Raw genomic sequence first — 14,971 nt, 5'->3', positions numbered from 1 at the left:
TACCCAGTTGAATTCACAATGTTGAGAGAACCTGTTGTTTATCCCTGATGTGATGGCAAGACGCTTTTTCAGTCTCCTTGCCTTCCTACCATTGGTGTCTGAAGGGCAGCAGCCGAGCTCTGGTTTGCATCTTCTCTGATGTTTAATGTGAGCCCACAAGGCAGGGGCCTGGCCTGGCTCCAGGTTGGTGGTACCACTTGGTCAGACTTGGACCCAGCCCCTGAGGAGCTTACACACTGCTATGGACTGAATTGTGTCTCCACTAAAATTCATATGTTGGGGAATTCCCATTGTGGCTCAGTGGTAATGAATCCAACTAGTGTCCATGAGGACATGGGTTTGATCCTGGCCTCCCTCAATGGGTTAAGGATCCGGCATTGCTGTGAGCTACAGTGCAGGTTGCAGACATGGCTCAGATCCAGCGTCGCTATGGCTGTGGCTGTGGTGTAGGCCGCAGCTCCATTTGGTCCCCTAGCCTGGAAACCTCCATATGCCTCAGGTGCGGCCCTGAAAAGACCAAACAAAAAAAAAAGGGGAAAATCATATGTTGAAGCCCTGACCCCCCCAGTGTGATTGTATTTGGAGATGGGGCCTTTAGGAGGTAATTAAGGTCAAATGAGGTCATAAAGTTGGTAGGATTGGTGGCCTTACAAGAAGAGGAAGAGAGGGTAGTCCCTCTCTTTAGGCATATACATTGAAGAAAGGCCATTTTGTGAAGACATAAAAAAAAAAAAGAGAAAGTCTGGTCTGCAAAGCAGGGAAAAAGCCCTCACCAAAAAAAAAAAAAAAAAAAAAATCTGATCTGGAATGTCTATCCTCCAGAATTGTGAAAGAATTAATTTCTGTTGCTTAAGCCGCCCAGTCTGTGGCATTTTGTTATGGCAACCTTAGCAGATAAGACACACCTATGTACAGACACAAAGAGACATCTCAGCACAGAAAGCAAGGTCTTGAGCACTCCGCCCCCTGCATACATTCGTACCCAAGTCCTATATTTCTGTACCTTTTGAACCGTGACTGCTTCGTTGCTTATTTCTCCTAAAACCCTGACCGGGGTTTCCAGGACCCATATTCGGGCCATTCACACTGTCCTGTGGTACCCCACGGCATCTGGCAGGATCCCTTTCCATCTGGATCCGCTGTACACCAGCCCTAGAACTGCTCACTTGGACAAGGATGCTGGTCAGCTCAGCAGCCATTTCCCTCCATTCATTCGCCCAGATCAGAGTCCCTGACTCTGAAGCAAGTTCACCTGCAGACGCCCCAAGCAGGTGGCAGTTGGAGCATCTGGCTTGCGCAGCAGGCTCAATGCTGAAAGATGGTTCAATTATGTTGGGGACCAATGAGCTGGCCCCTGGGAGGGTGAGGCCCTCAGCTCCCGGGAAACAGTGTCCCGTTCCTCCTGGGTGTCACGTCCTCACTGGGAGGCGGGGCTGGAAGGGACTAGTGCCTGCCTGGTAATTAAGGTTAATGAGCACCCTCCATCTGGAGGGTGGAAAGGCGAATCTGTTCTTTGCATCCACATTCTTGGCATTCAGCCCAGCTGGAAGGATCCAGAAAATGTTGTTAACCTTCCTCGCAGGCATGTTGCCAGCTTATGGGACCCACGCCTGGCCCCAGACAAGACAGGGGAGGATCACAAGACAATCTCTTTGGGGTCTGTGCGGGGTATCTGATATCAACTTAAAGCAGACTCTGGGTGAGGGATTTCAGAATCTGTGTTTGAGAGACCGGCCTGGGTCCTGCTGTGAAACACGAGAGCATGAAACTCCAGCACATTCAGCATCTGTCCCTAAGAGCCACGGAGGACCATGTGACACAGGCCTGGCTGGGGTCAGAAACGTTGAGTGTGCCCCAAGGTCAGCTGGGCCAGGCCTCTGAGATGCTGAGAAAACCCCTCCCCCTCTTCAGTCCCATCTCTTCGTCTATGAAACAGAGGGAGGTGGACCGAATTGGTGTTTTCAGAAGTTCTGTGGGTCCCCAGCGTGGAAAGTGCATGCTGCACTCAAGATGGTGTTAACCGCTGAACAGAGTGAGAAGAAGTGGTTCCTTACGCTCTAGCAGTTGCACCAGAAGCATACGTTTCTGATAAAAGGAAAGACAAAGCAAATGTGATTAGGTAATACAACTGTCCCTCAGGATTTGTGGGGAGTTCCAGAACTCCCTTGGGTACCCAGGAGTTCCCATTGTAGCTCAGCGGTTGATGAATCTGACTAGCATCCATGAGGACGCAGGTTCGATCCCTGGCCTCGCTCAGTGGGTTAAGGATCTGGCATTGCCGTGAGCTGTGGTGTAGGTCACAGATGCAGCTCGGATCCTGTGTTGCTGTGGCTGTGGTGTAGGCCGGCGGCTGCAGCTCGGATTCACCCTCTAGCCAGTTCCACTCCATATGCCATGGGTACTGCCCTAAAAAGCAAAAAATAAAAATAAAAATAAAAAAGAATTCCTGGGGAGTTCCCATCATGGTGCAGCAGGAATCAATCTGACTAGGAACCATGAGGTTTCAGGTTCGATCCCTGGCCTTGCTCAGTGGGTTAAGGATCCAATGTTGCTGTGAGCTGTGGTGTAGGTTGCAGATGCGGCTTGGACCTGGCTTCGCTGTGGCTGTGGCACAGGCCGGCAGCTATAGTTCTGATTAGACTCCTAGCCAGGGAACCTTCATATGTCACTGGTTCGGCCCCAAAAATAAATAAATAAATAAATAAAGAATTCCCTTGGGTACCCAAATTCACAGATGCTCAAATTCCTTATATAAAATGGCATAGTATTTGCAGATAACTTACACACATCCTCCTGTAAACTTTAAATCATCTCTAGAGTCCTTACAATACCCAGAACAAGGTAAAAATCATCTCTAGCGTCTTATGCCCAGAACAAGGTAAATACTATGTAAATAGTTGCACATCCAATGTCTCTGCATTGAACATCTCTAGATGAGAAGGATGAATGCGGATCTCCTAACAGTAGTTTTCTCTCTGGCGGTGAGCTGGATCTCTGGAGCAAAGGTCATTAGAAAACGGCTCTTCGTGGTTTTCTGCCTGTAGGGTTTTGAATTTGGGGCTGTGTTTTAAGTATTATTTTACACAAAAATGTTACATTTAACCCTCAAAAAATGAAAAATAGAACTATTTTTGCTCCAGCAATTCTGCGTGTGCGTATCGACTCAAAAGCATCGGAACAGGGTCCCAAAGAGGTATGTGTACCTCCATGTTCACACCAGCATTATTCCCAAGAGCCAAGAGACGGAAACAATCCAAGAGTCCATTGACGGATGCCTGGATAAACAGAATGTGGTATATTCCTACAGTGGAATATTTATTCAACCTTCTAAAAAAAAAAAAAAAGGAAATTCTGACATTCATTGGCTGACTTTTGAGGACATTACACTAAGTGAAATAAACCAGTCGCAAAAAGATAAATCCTGTGCTGTTCCACTTATACGAAGTACTTAAGGTAGTCAAGTTCACAGAGACAGAAGGTGGAGTTTGGGGATGCCAGGGACTGAGGGGAGGGGGGCTGGGGAACTGTTGTGATTTGTTTGTTTGTTTGTTTCCTTTTTCGCCGCTCCCGTGGTATAAGGAAGTTCCTGGGCCAGGGATCGAATCTGTGTGCAAGAGGCGTGACCTACCTACACCACAGCCAGGGCAAATCTGGATCCTTAACCCACTGCGCTGTGCTGGGGACTGAACGGGTGCCTCAACAGAGACAAGCTGGATCATTAACCCATGGCACCACAGCGGGAACTCTGGGAGATGTTGTTTGATAGGCACAGCGTTGGGGTTTTGCAAGATTAAGTGAGTTCTGGACATGGATGGTGGGGATGGTTGTGCAACAGTTTGAATGTCGTTCATGCTACCGAACTGTGCACCTAACCACGGTCACTATGGTAAATTATGTGTTATGTCTATTTTACCACCTTTTTTTTTTTTTTTTTTGCTTTTTAGGGCCAAACGGCGGCGTATGGAAATTCCCAGCCTAGGGGTCGAATCAGAACTGCAGCTGCCAGCCTACGCCACAGCAATGTCAAATCTAAGCCACATCTGTGACCTACACCACAGCTCACAGCAATGCCGGATCCTTAACCCACTGAGCGAGGCTGGGGATTGAACCCACATCCTCATGGATATTAGTCGGGTTCGTTTCTGCTGAGCTACAATGGAAAGTCCCTTACCACAATTTTAGAAAATATTATTTTTTAAAAGAGAGAAGGAAAGGCAAAACCATAGGAGAATAAAGTATGGCAGCTCCCACCACGGTGCCCAGGGAGGAGCTCCCAGGCCAGACCTTCCTTTCAACCCAGCTCACACTTCGGACTGGGCAGCATGGGGAGTAACCAGTCTTCTTCTGTCCTGTTCTGTTTCAGCTGCTGCCACTGTGGGTACTTGCCCTTGAGTGAAAGGCCACTGCTCTCACTGGCTCCCAGCTGTGACATCCCATCACTCCCCCTACGTCCCGGAACAGCCTGACCCAGGGTGCGAGCCCACCCAGCGGCCCTTATGTAGTGGTGACCACTCCAACCAGCAGGTCAGTGCCCTCTGGGAAGGGGTGCGGAGGGCGACAAGGTCTGAGGGAGGGGAAAACATAGTTCCCTGTAGTTATAGATGTGTCTGAACCAGCCAGCCCAAAGCTCACACAGCTGCCCTCCTGAAGCTGCAGAGGCAGTGGGGAGACAGAGGCCCAGTTTGCCTTCCACCAGAAGAAATGGAGGCAGGCAGAGGCTTAGGATTTGGGATGTGGGACCCTGGGGAAGTCACTTCCCTTTTCCGTGCCTCAGTTTCCATGTTCATAAAACGGGCATGTTGAGGAGTTCCCTGGTGGCTCAGCAGGGTAAGGATCCAATGTTCTCACTGCTGTGGCTCTACTTACTGCTGTTGCATGGGTTTGATTCCTGGCCTAGGAACTTCTGCATGCTGTGGGGACAGCCAAAAAAATTAAAAATTAAAGTAAAATAAAATGGGCTTTTTTTTTTTTTTTCCTTTTAGGCCCATATCCATGGAAGTTTCCAGGCTAGGGGTTGAATCGGAGCTGCATCTGCTAGCCTACACCACAGCCACAGCAATGCAGGATCTGAGCCACGTCTGCAACCTACACCATAGCTCATAGCAACGCAGGATCCTTAACCCACTGAGTGAGGCCAGGGGTCGAATGCACATTCTCATGAATACTAGTGGGGTTTGTAACTGGCTGAGCCTCAACGGGAAATCCCAAAATGGGCTAGCTTGCCTCCAGGGCTGTGAGGATCAAATAATAAACTGGATGTGAAAGCACACTATCCAGTTCAAGTGCTCTGAGAGTTCAGGGGTGATGCTGATGATGACTGTTCACTGAGGGGAGAGGGAGCAGGAGGGGGACCCTCCACCTCCACCCCCCACCCCCCACCAAGCTCGCTGTGATGGCTGGGCTGCAAGGACCTGTCCTCCCCTCCTGGCCTGCTTTGGGGAGCCCTCCTTCATTCAGGGTATTGGCTGACCACCCCCAGGGTGGGACCATGCTGACTTGCCCTGAATCTTTGCGCCCTTGTGATGCAGCCTCACGCCCCTTATTATCACAGCAGGGAGGCATAGGCCTGGCAAAACGATAATCTTGCACTGCCAGGTAGTGGCAGAGCCGGGGTCGTTGTCCACCTGGCTGCCCAAACTGTTCTTCCCATCACACCTGCGGCGGTTTTCCAGCCATGTCCCTAGGGCTCAGAAGTCCCATGGGAGTTCCAGGAGGCCCCCATGGGCGGGGGGGGGGGGGAAATGCCTCCCACCGCATCCAGATACAGCAGTTCCTCTTCACTCAACTCATATATTGGTGTTCAGCATTCATTTTCATTTGAAATATAGGTTGCTTAAAAATATATATATTAACTACCTAATTCTTTTAATGCTTTCTGGTCGCCTCAGTCAGTGGCTTGGCAGAGTTGAGAGCATTATGTATTTATTTATTTTTGGTCTTTTTTTAAGGGCCGCACCGCATCATATGGAAGTTCTCAGGCTAGGGGTCGAATCAGATCTGCAGCTGCCGGCTTATGCCACAGCCATGGCAATGTGGGATCCGAGCCGCATCTGCAACCTACACCAAGGCTCACAGCGGCACCAGATCCTTAACCCACTGACCGAGGCCAGGGATCGAACCCACATCCTCATGTATCCTAGTTGTGTTCTTTAACCACTGAGCCACGATGGGAACTCCTGAAAGCATTATTATAACTTTCTTGCTAAAGGGTTTTCAGGCAGTGGAGGCACCTGCAGGGGCTTCATCCCCAAGAAGCCCCTTGGCCATATCCTGGCCCTACCCCTGCTGGCACTCATCTGTCACCTCCCACCACCTCACCCCCACCCCCCAGGAGGCACTGGCTTGTTGGAAACCTTGGTGGCCTACAAGGTTCAGGGCTGAGACCACATGGGCCCCTGGAAGGAAGGCAAGAGTCTGTTCTCACCTCATCCTCAGGTCGAGGTGGGAGGGGTGGGGCTCACAGCAAGCTCCCAACCCAAGAGAGCATATAAGAGGGGGAAGGGGTTGTGCGCTGTCCCCACCCCAGGCAAGTGGGCCCGACCCTCCCCTCCCCACAGCCATGGCTCTCTGCAGGAGTGGAAGATGGTACCTGTCAACCCCAAGGCGGAGGAGGAGCCCACAGCCGTTGCCAAGAGATGGAGGACCCCACACCTGAGCCCGTCTATGTCGACGTGGACAAAGGACTGACCTTGGCCTGCTTCGTCTTCCTCTGCCTCTTCCTTGTCGTGATGATTATTCGCTGTGCCAAGGTCATCATGGACCCTTACAGCGCCATCCCCACATCCACCTGGGAGGAGCAGCACCTGGACGACTGAGGCAGTGGTGAGGGAGCGAGCCCTGGCGCTCTCTGAGCAGGGGGTGCCCAGGATGCGCTCTGTGTCCCCTGGCCATCGGCTGCCAACCCACAGAGGCGAGAATGGATTCGGCCACCCAGGGTTGGAGAAGGCTCACCTTAGTCTTGTCCACTCTCACACGAGCAGCAGAGTGAAAGGCTCAGGGTGCTGTGGGTGTTGTGGTGGTGGCACAGTCTGGAGATAAGAGCAATGGGCCCAGAGTCAGGAGGTCCTGGGTTCTAGTCTGGGGAATCACTGTGAGACTATGGGGCCATCACCTTCCCTGGGTCCTGTGCACCTTTTGGAATTGGATACAGATCCCACCATCGCACAACGGGGGTCTCATTTTGGAGAGACTCTTGCCCTTGACATGCAAAGCAGCACACGCCCTAGCCCTGGAGGCTCCCAGCACAGATGTCCCATGGGAGCCCCAGCCCCTTCCCAAGGAACCAGCAACGCAGCAGGTGGTAAAGTGAGAAAGGAGAGGGGAGGCACGTCACCTCAAAATTCACAAAAGGCACAGGGGCAGCTTCCCAGCAGTGTTTTTTTAAACGAAAATCTAGATGGAGTGTATTTTTCCAGGTATAAATGAAATGTGCATTTTAGAAGTTTGGGGACATACAGAAAAAATAGAAAGAAAGGAGGGAACTAACACTTAGATTCCCAATTCCTGGAAGCCACCACATTGATATATTTTCTCCCAGGCTTTTTTACTGATATATTTTTAAGTAGTCAGATTCATGCTGTTTGCAGGATGTTGTATCACTTCATATTCAAGCACAAACACTTTCTCAGTGCATCAAACTCTCTTGATAGCCGTCGTTTTTACTGGTTGCCAAGTGTTCCATGGGGTGGAGAGATCACAGTTGAGTAATCCTCTCTTTGGTCATCCATTTCATTTTTTTAATGGGCTTCTCCTCCCATAAAATTAGTTCACTCCGTGACCTCTTGAGAGTGCATGGTCCCCGAGACGAACATTGGACAGGAAGACCTGGGTTCTAGTCCTGTCAGTCACACTAAGGCTGTGTGACCTTGAGCAAGTTGCTTAACCTCTCGGTGCCTCAGTTCTTTCATTTGATAATGAGGAGGAAAGACTTGCCTTTCTTGTTTTGTGCAAGCCTCCTGTGAGTGAAGGGACAGGAAGGGGGGTGCTTTGAATGTAAATGTGCTGTGGGGGAGGGGCAAGGAATAAGTTGTTGATAATGACTCTTCATGGGGGGACTCCTTCTCCTTTCCCCACTCTTCTGAGCCCCTCTCACTGCATCACCCGTACCTATGACCTTGCAGCCAGAACAGGTAGGGGGTTCCCATCGTGGCTCAGTGGTAATGAATCCGCCTAATATCAGAGCTCACAGACCTAGTCCCGAGTCCCAACCCCTCTACTTTCTTGCTCTGTGACCCCAAATAACTCAGCCTCTCTGAGCCCCAATGGCCTCATCTGCAAAATGAGAGAATAACATCTACCTCACAAGGTTGTTGTGAGGATGAAATGAGAGAACACAGGCAAACATTAGTGTCTTTTCTTGATTCCACCATCTCAGGAGAAGTCAGGGGCCTGAACTAGGAGGAGAGGTGCCAGATTCCCCCTTCCCTGCAGAGTCTCGAACCCCAGGCTTTCCCCAGCTTCCCAAGACCACTTCTTTTTTTTTTTTTTTTTGTCTTTTCGCCATTTCTTGGGCCGCTCCTGCGGCATATGGAGGTTCCCAGGCTAGGGGTCGAATCGGAGCCGTAGCCACCAGCCTACGCCAGAGCCATAGCAACGCGGGATCCGAGCCGCATCTGCGACCTACACCACAGCTCACGGCATCGCCGGATCATTAACACACTGAGCAAGGGCAGGGATCGAACCCGCAACCTCATGGTTCCTAATCGGATTCGTTAACCACTGTACCACCACGGGAACTCCCCCAAGACCACTTCTGAAAGGCCAACTCTCCCAGCCAGGACTGCTGGTCAGAGGAATACTCACAGCAATCTCTCCTGGCACCTGACCACAAGGGATAGGGTGTCTATTAATTTACATAATTGTCAACTGTCGCCAGTATTCCCATGCACACCATGTGAAGATAAATTAGACCACCTGAACTCCCCCTTCTGAATGCATTTATTCCATCCCTCCAAGGCATGGCTGCCATCCCCATCAGAAGTGACCTGCAGGTCTGAAGAAGCTCAAGGCTTCCTTTTCATCTCCTGCATCCCAACCATGAGTCCCCTGCCATCCCAGGCCACCTGGGTTTCCAAAGCACTGTCAGGACCAGGTGACCCCTGAAAGTGAACAAGGCCACAACTGTTCAGGCAGCATTGCAGGGCATATCCAGCTGTTGCTCCCGACTCCCGTGTGGGATGCACAAAGGGACCTCTGGCAAAAGCAGTGGACTGAGGTGCACTGGAGGCTCTGTGTGGGAGCAAGGACCTGGAACATTGCCTCAGATCCAGCAGCAGCCTTCAGCCTGCAGCCTACTTCAGAGATCCCGAGCACTTTTGTGAAAGCCTCATCAGCATGGGTTTGCAATGTAAATAAGAGCCAGCTCCCAATCGGTTAATAAGAGATCCCAAGGAATAAGAAGTGGTCTTGAAGACCTCAGTTGGAAACACTTAGCGCTTCCAGGAGTGAAAAACAGGGTGCCAGGGGCCATACTACTCAAATTGCAGTGAAGGATGAATAGCATCTGCCACATTGAGGCTCTTGTTAGAAACCCCAAATCATGGACCCTGTCTCCAAACCTACAGAATCACAACTGGCGGTCGGGGGGGAGGGCCCTGGAACCTATTAGCAAGATCTGTCAAGGGATTATTCCTATGCACATTAGAGCTTGAGAAGCACTGCCCTGGAGATTCTTTAGTCTCTCTCTCTTTTTTTTTTTCTTTTTTTTTCCTTTTTAGGGCCACACCTGCAGCATTTGGAGGTTCCCAGGCTAGGGGTTGAATCGGAGCTGCAGTTGCCAGCCTTCAGCAATGCTGCCACAACATTGTGGGATCCTTGCCACAATGCAGCCTACACCACAACTCACAGCAATGCCGGATCCTTGACCCACTGAGTGAGGCCAGGGATCGAACCCGCATCCTCATGGATACTAGTCAGGTTCGTGACCACTGTGCCACAATGGGAACTCCAGGTTTCAAATCTTTCTTTTCTACAGTTAGATTTACTAATATTTCCCACCTTATCTCAACTCGTTTTTTGGTGACTAAGAGAGATACTAACATTTCAGAAAAAGACGGGAAAACGTAAAAATCGCTCCTAATCCAAGCCTCCACAAAACATTGATGTCCATTGTGTGTCCATGTGTTTCCTTCTAATCCTTGTCCACATGCAAGATATATTTTTTCCATAAAATCCGTTGGTTACATCATTTAAATTGACAGCTCTGAATATTACATCATAAGCATGTTTCTGATACTGTCTCCCTATTTATCATTTTAGTGGCTATAAACCATGTCATCTAATGCGTGTACATAATTATCCAGATTCTTGTTAAGTACTTGGATTTCTTTTATTTTCCCTATTACACGTGTTCCAATATATAAAAAATAAAGCTAAAGACAGACACAGTAACCCCCCCCCCCAGGGCTTGCTCAGGATGGTGGAGAATAAACATGTAAATTATACCCCCTCTGCCTTAGAGACACACATGGGGGAGGGAGATCCATCTAAGCATTTGATCATATCAACGAGCTTATATGATCAAGAAAAAACAACTGAAATTTCAAGCTTCTGTTGCTTTATGCTGCTAAAAAATGGAGGAGATGGTTCTTTGTCATCGGAGCACCTTACAGTGTCCAGCCAGCTGAAACGAAGTGTGAGGCTTTGGACTGAAAAGATCAATTGGCCAGCAAAAGAAATGAGAATTTTGGAAGACTGGAAACTGGAAGAGAGCAAATGAAAAGCATCAGAGAGAGAGAGAGAGGCCTGTGGTGTTGGCCCTAATCCAGGGTTTAAAACAAAACGTGATCAGAGAGAAACTCCCCGCTGCAGGCAAGGGGTGATGGATTTTCAAGACAGAGGTGCCTCATGGCTGAATTTAAGTTGTTGCCTGTTCTGTGCTCTGCTACAGTCCTTTGCTGTTACTCCAAACCCTCAGTAAAGTCTGATACACAATCCATTTTGTGGCTGTGGTATCTGGGGGCAGTAAAGATATCTGGGGGAGGTGGCCGATGTGAAGGAACGTGATCTGCAAAAGGAGAGTCGTCCCTGGGACAAGAGAGGCAGCAGAAACAGGCGGAGGTGGAGTTCCCGTTGTGGTGCAGCGGAAACGAATCCAACTAGGAGCCATGAGGTTGCTGGTTTGATCCCTGGCCTCTGTCAGTGGGTTAAGGATCTGGTGTTGCCATGAGCTGTGGTATGGGTCGAAGATGAGGCTTGGATCCCACGTTGCTGTGGCTGTGGCGCAGGCTGGCAGCTGCAGCTCTGATTCGACCCCTAGTCTGGGAATCTCCATATGCCATGGGTGCAGCCCTAAAAAGCCCCCTCCCCCCAAAAAAGAAAGAAGGAATAAATAAATAGGCAGAGACAGGAAATCAGAATGACCGTCACTAGCAGAAATGTGACCCCCAAGGAAGGAAGCTCAGACAGGCTAAATAAGAGGACACTAGTTTTACCAGCCTGGTAGAGCAAAACTTCCATCATCTCTATTCCATTTTTCCCAATTAGTTGCTCAAATATTTACATGTTCTTTTTTTTTTTTTCTTTTTTCTTTTTAGGCCCGTACCTGTGGCATATGGAAGTCCTTAGGCTAGGGGTCAAATCAGAGCTGTAGCTGCCGGCCTACACCACAGCCACAGCCACAACCACAAGGGATCTGAGCCGCATTTGCAATCTATGCCACAGCTCACAGCAACACCAGATCCTTAACTCATTGAGCAAGGCCAGGGGTTGAACTTGCATCCTCATGGATACTAGTCAGGTTCTCAACCCACTGAGCCACAATGGAAGCTTCCTAATTCTCACCTTCTGCCCTCCAATTTCCTGTTCCATTGGCCAGAAACAACAGAAGCTAAAGGACAGGGGACCCTGGGTAATACAGTTCATATATATCAGCAAACTAGAGCAAATGCAAACTAACCAGTACCACCCACCCCTCTCAACACCAGGCATCCATTCATCAACTCTGCTTGGATGGGAAAATATCAGTCCCCAACATCAAGGAAACACAGAGCCTCATCAACAACCATTTTGTCTGAGGTTGCAATTAATTTAGTCTCACTCCTCCCAGAACTTACATTGTAACATAGCCTCCTCCAGGCAAATTAATGAAACAATATAAAACACAGATACCGGAGTTCCCGTCGTGGCGCAGTGGTTAACGAACCTGACTAGGAACCATGAGGTTGCGGGTTCGGTCCCTGCCCTTGCTCAGTGGGTTAACGATCCGGCGTTGCCTTGAGCTGTGGTGTAGGTTGCAGACGCGGCTCGGATCCCGCGTTGCTGTGGCTCTGGCGTAGGCCGGTGGCTACAGTTCCGATTCAACCCCTAGCCTGGGAACCTCCATATGCCGCGGGAGCGGCCCAATAAATAGCTAAAAAGACAAAAAAAAAAAAACACAGATACCTTCTTCTATGGCTGGTCATGTGGCCTAAGTTGAACACCACATTCTTTTTTTTTTGCTTTTTAGGGCCACACCTGTGGCATGTGAGGCTCCCAGGCTAGGGGTCTAATCAGAGCTGCAGCCACCGGCCTATACCACAGCCCCAGCAACACCAAATCCGAGCCACATCTGTGACCTACACCACAGATTACAGAAATGCTGGATCCTTAACCCACAGAGCGAGGCCAGGAATTGAACCTGCATTCTCATGGATCCCAGTCAGGTTTGTTACCCACTGAACCATGAAGGGAATTCCAAACACCACATTCTTCTGCCACCCGTTCCACATTCTCTCCATCTTCTGGCCGCCCCTCTGCTGTTGGAGTATTGTATCCAGTGGGAGGAACCGAGTCTTTGTTCACGGAGGATCCAAATGCTTGGTGCCCTGTCTTTTTTGGTTGCTGGTTTCTACAGATACCAAAGAGCATGAAGAGGCCTCGAAGGACTCCCTGGAAGCATTTCTGAGTTCTTGGGAGAAAAGAAGTGTCTAAGACAGCGCTGCTTATGCTGTGTGTGAGGATAGATCCATCACCATCATTGGAGAGTTTGTGAGATGCTAAATTCATGCCCCTACCCCAGCCTGACAGAGAAGGATTCCCCGGTGAACCCTTGGGGAACCTCCTTGCCCCCACTGTATAGCAGCAACCCCTTTTACCCCTCAGATACTGGAGTAAGTCACCCTGACAGCACAGGGGTCCCCTTCGCCTGCTAGTGCAAGATGAGGATACCCAAATGGTTAGGACTTTCCAAACCCCCTAAGTCCAAGGTTACAAGAATGGAGTTCTCATTGTGGCTCAGTGGGTTAAGAACCCAACTAGTATCCATGAGGTGGCAGGTTCGATCCCAGCCTCCCTCAGTGGGTTAAGGATCTGGCATTACTGCAAGTTGCGGTGTAGGTCACAGATGCAGCTCGGATCCTGCATTGCTGTGGCTGTGGTGTAGGCCAGTAGCTGCTGCTCCAACTCGACTTCTAGCCAGGGAAATTCCATATGCCACAGGCGCAGTCCTAAAAAGACAAAAAAAAAAAAATTCAACAACTGGGTTGTTAGGTATAATAATGAGAGGAATCACTTCCAGTTCCATCTCTCAGTTCCGAGACTGGCATCATCTAGCTGGGTGGGGGGTAGGGTGGGGGGAGATGCCACCACACACTGACCTCTGGTTTAAGGTAAATATGGTATATACAGTAAATAGGTAAATAATAGGTCAGTCACCATAGCTGAGCCTTCCACAAGACATTCTAAATTGCACTCATGCTAGCTGCTTCCAGGTGATGAGGCCGGGGTAAACCAGTGAATTTCTTCGGCATGAACCCACTGCTGTACTTCCTTTACAAATGAGTTCTTTGGTTGAAGGTCATGTTTGTGAGATATGCTGAGATGAATGAAACACCACAAATGGTCAGCAAGGCAGAGGTGGCTAATCCATATCCAAAACATGGATCAATCCCCATCGCCCTCCATGATGGACGGGGTCCAGTATAATCAACTCGCAACCAGGTGGCTGGCCTGTCTCTTAGAACCCACCCCTGGAGAATGATGCTGTGTGTTAGGGGCTAGGCACCGATCTCATCCTGGGCAGGTTGCATATGCAGAAGTGATGGAAACCAATCAGATGAGCCTTAGCAAGGGAAAGCCCATGTTGTTAAAGCCGTGTTTGACCTGTTCTTTCCACGACGGTCACTTTGCTCACGGTACCACTGAGCATACACCAGTGTGGAGAGGGGAAGAGACTGACAGCCACAGTTGGGTCATTGTGTCCCCTTGATTATTGAAAGCCTTCTCTGTCGTGGATGCCTTTGGTAGGCATTTAGGTGGTGCATGAATAGCTTCACCTTCAGAGCTCCTTCAAAGACATCCTTCTACATACATCTTCTCCCAAAGACTAACTTGAATTCCCTCATCCAATCTCATATAGTTGAGTTAGCACCATGCTGTTCCTATCAGAAGACTCTTCTCCGTACAGCATCTTTATCTGCCATGGACACTTCCTATAGCATTGCATCCGCCGGGTCTTAAGGCTCAAGGGGTAAAGTAGCTTTCATCATAGCCTGGACTGTTCTAGAGCCTTTCATTTCTCTGGGTCCCATTCAAATCCAGTTATGATGTACCAGTGAATGCAGCAGAGTAGTACAATCCTGAGGTGTACCACTGTCTCCTGCCTGATGAAGGTGAACTCTTTTTTAATTATCTTTATTGATTGGGATGCAATAGGAAGTATCTTCTGGTACAGTGGTTCTCAACCTTTAGCATGCATCAGAATCACCTGGAAGCCTTGTTCTAACACAGCTTCTGGGCCCCAATCCCAGAATTTTTAATTCAGTTGGTCTTCTTATCAGTCCTTTAATTTGTCAGTCGAAGTCTTCTTATTTGTATTTCTAACAAGTTTCAAGGTCCTTGCCTTAGCTAAGAGACATTCCTAACATGCGCCAGTAACTGGCACTGCATATTTACCTGACACTGCAGCCCTGCAACCCAGACCTTGGACCAGATCCTTAGCTGTGTCTGTCCTGCAGCTAAGGGAAAGGATTTTACCACTGCAGGCATGCCTTCT

General features: G+C 49.4%; 1 protein-coding gene across 2 annotated transcripts in view; it reads left to right on the top strand.

The window, feature by feature from the left end:
- CTXND1 (cortexin domain containing 1) overlaps positions 1-8,466 on the top strand; it is a 49,372-nt gene extending 40,906 nt beyond the window's left edge. The window contains exons 2-3 of one of the 2 annotated variants that reach the window (XM_047796769.1): positions 4,364-4,524; positions 6,574-8,466. In XM_047796769.1, the coding sequence (XP_047652725.1) occupies positions 6,636-6,815 (180 nt within the window). In that variant the 5' untranslated portion in view covers positions 4,364-4,524; positions 6,574-6,635 and the 3' untranslated portion in view covers positions 6,816-8,466. Of the gene's footprint in view, positions 1-4,363; positions 4,525-6,557 lie in introns of those variants that run through there. The other variant, XM_047796770.1, reaches the window with a different exon arrangement.
- Positions 8,467-14,971: the final 6,505 nt, after the last annotated feature.

This window comes from Phacochoerus africanus, chromosome 9 (assembly GCF_016906955.1).
Source record: "Phacochoerus africanus isolate WHEZ1 chromosome 9, ROS_Pafr_v1, whole genome shotgun sequence".
NCBI classification, from domain to species: domain Eukaryota; kingdom Metazoa; phylum Chordata; class Mammalia; order Artiodactyla; family Suidae; genus Phacochoerus; species Phacochoerus africanus.
Note: the sequence above shows the minus strand (reverse complement) of the source record. Positions and strands in the feature narration are given on the sequence as shown.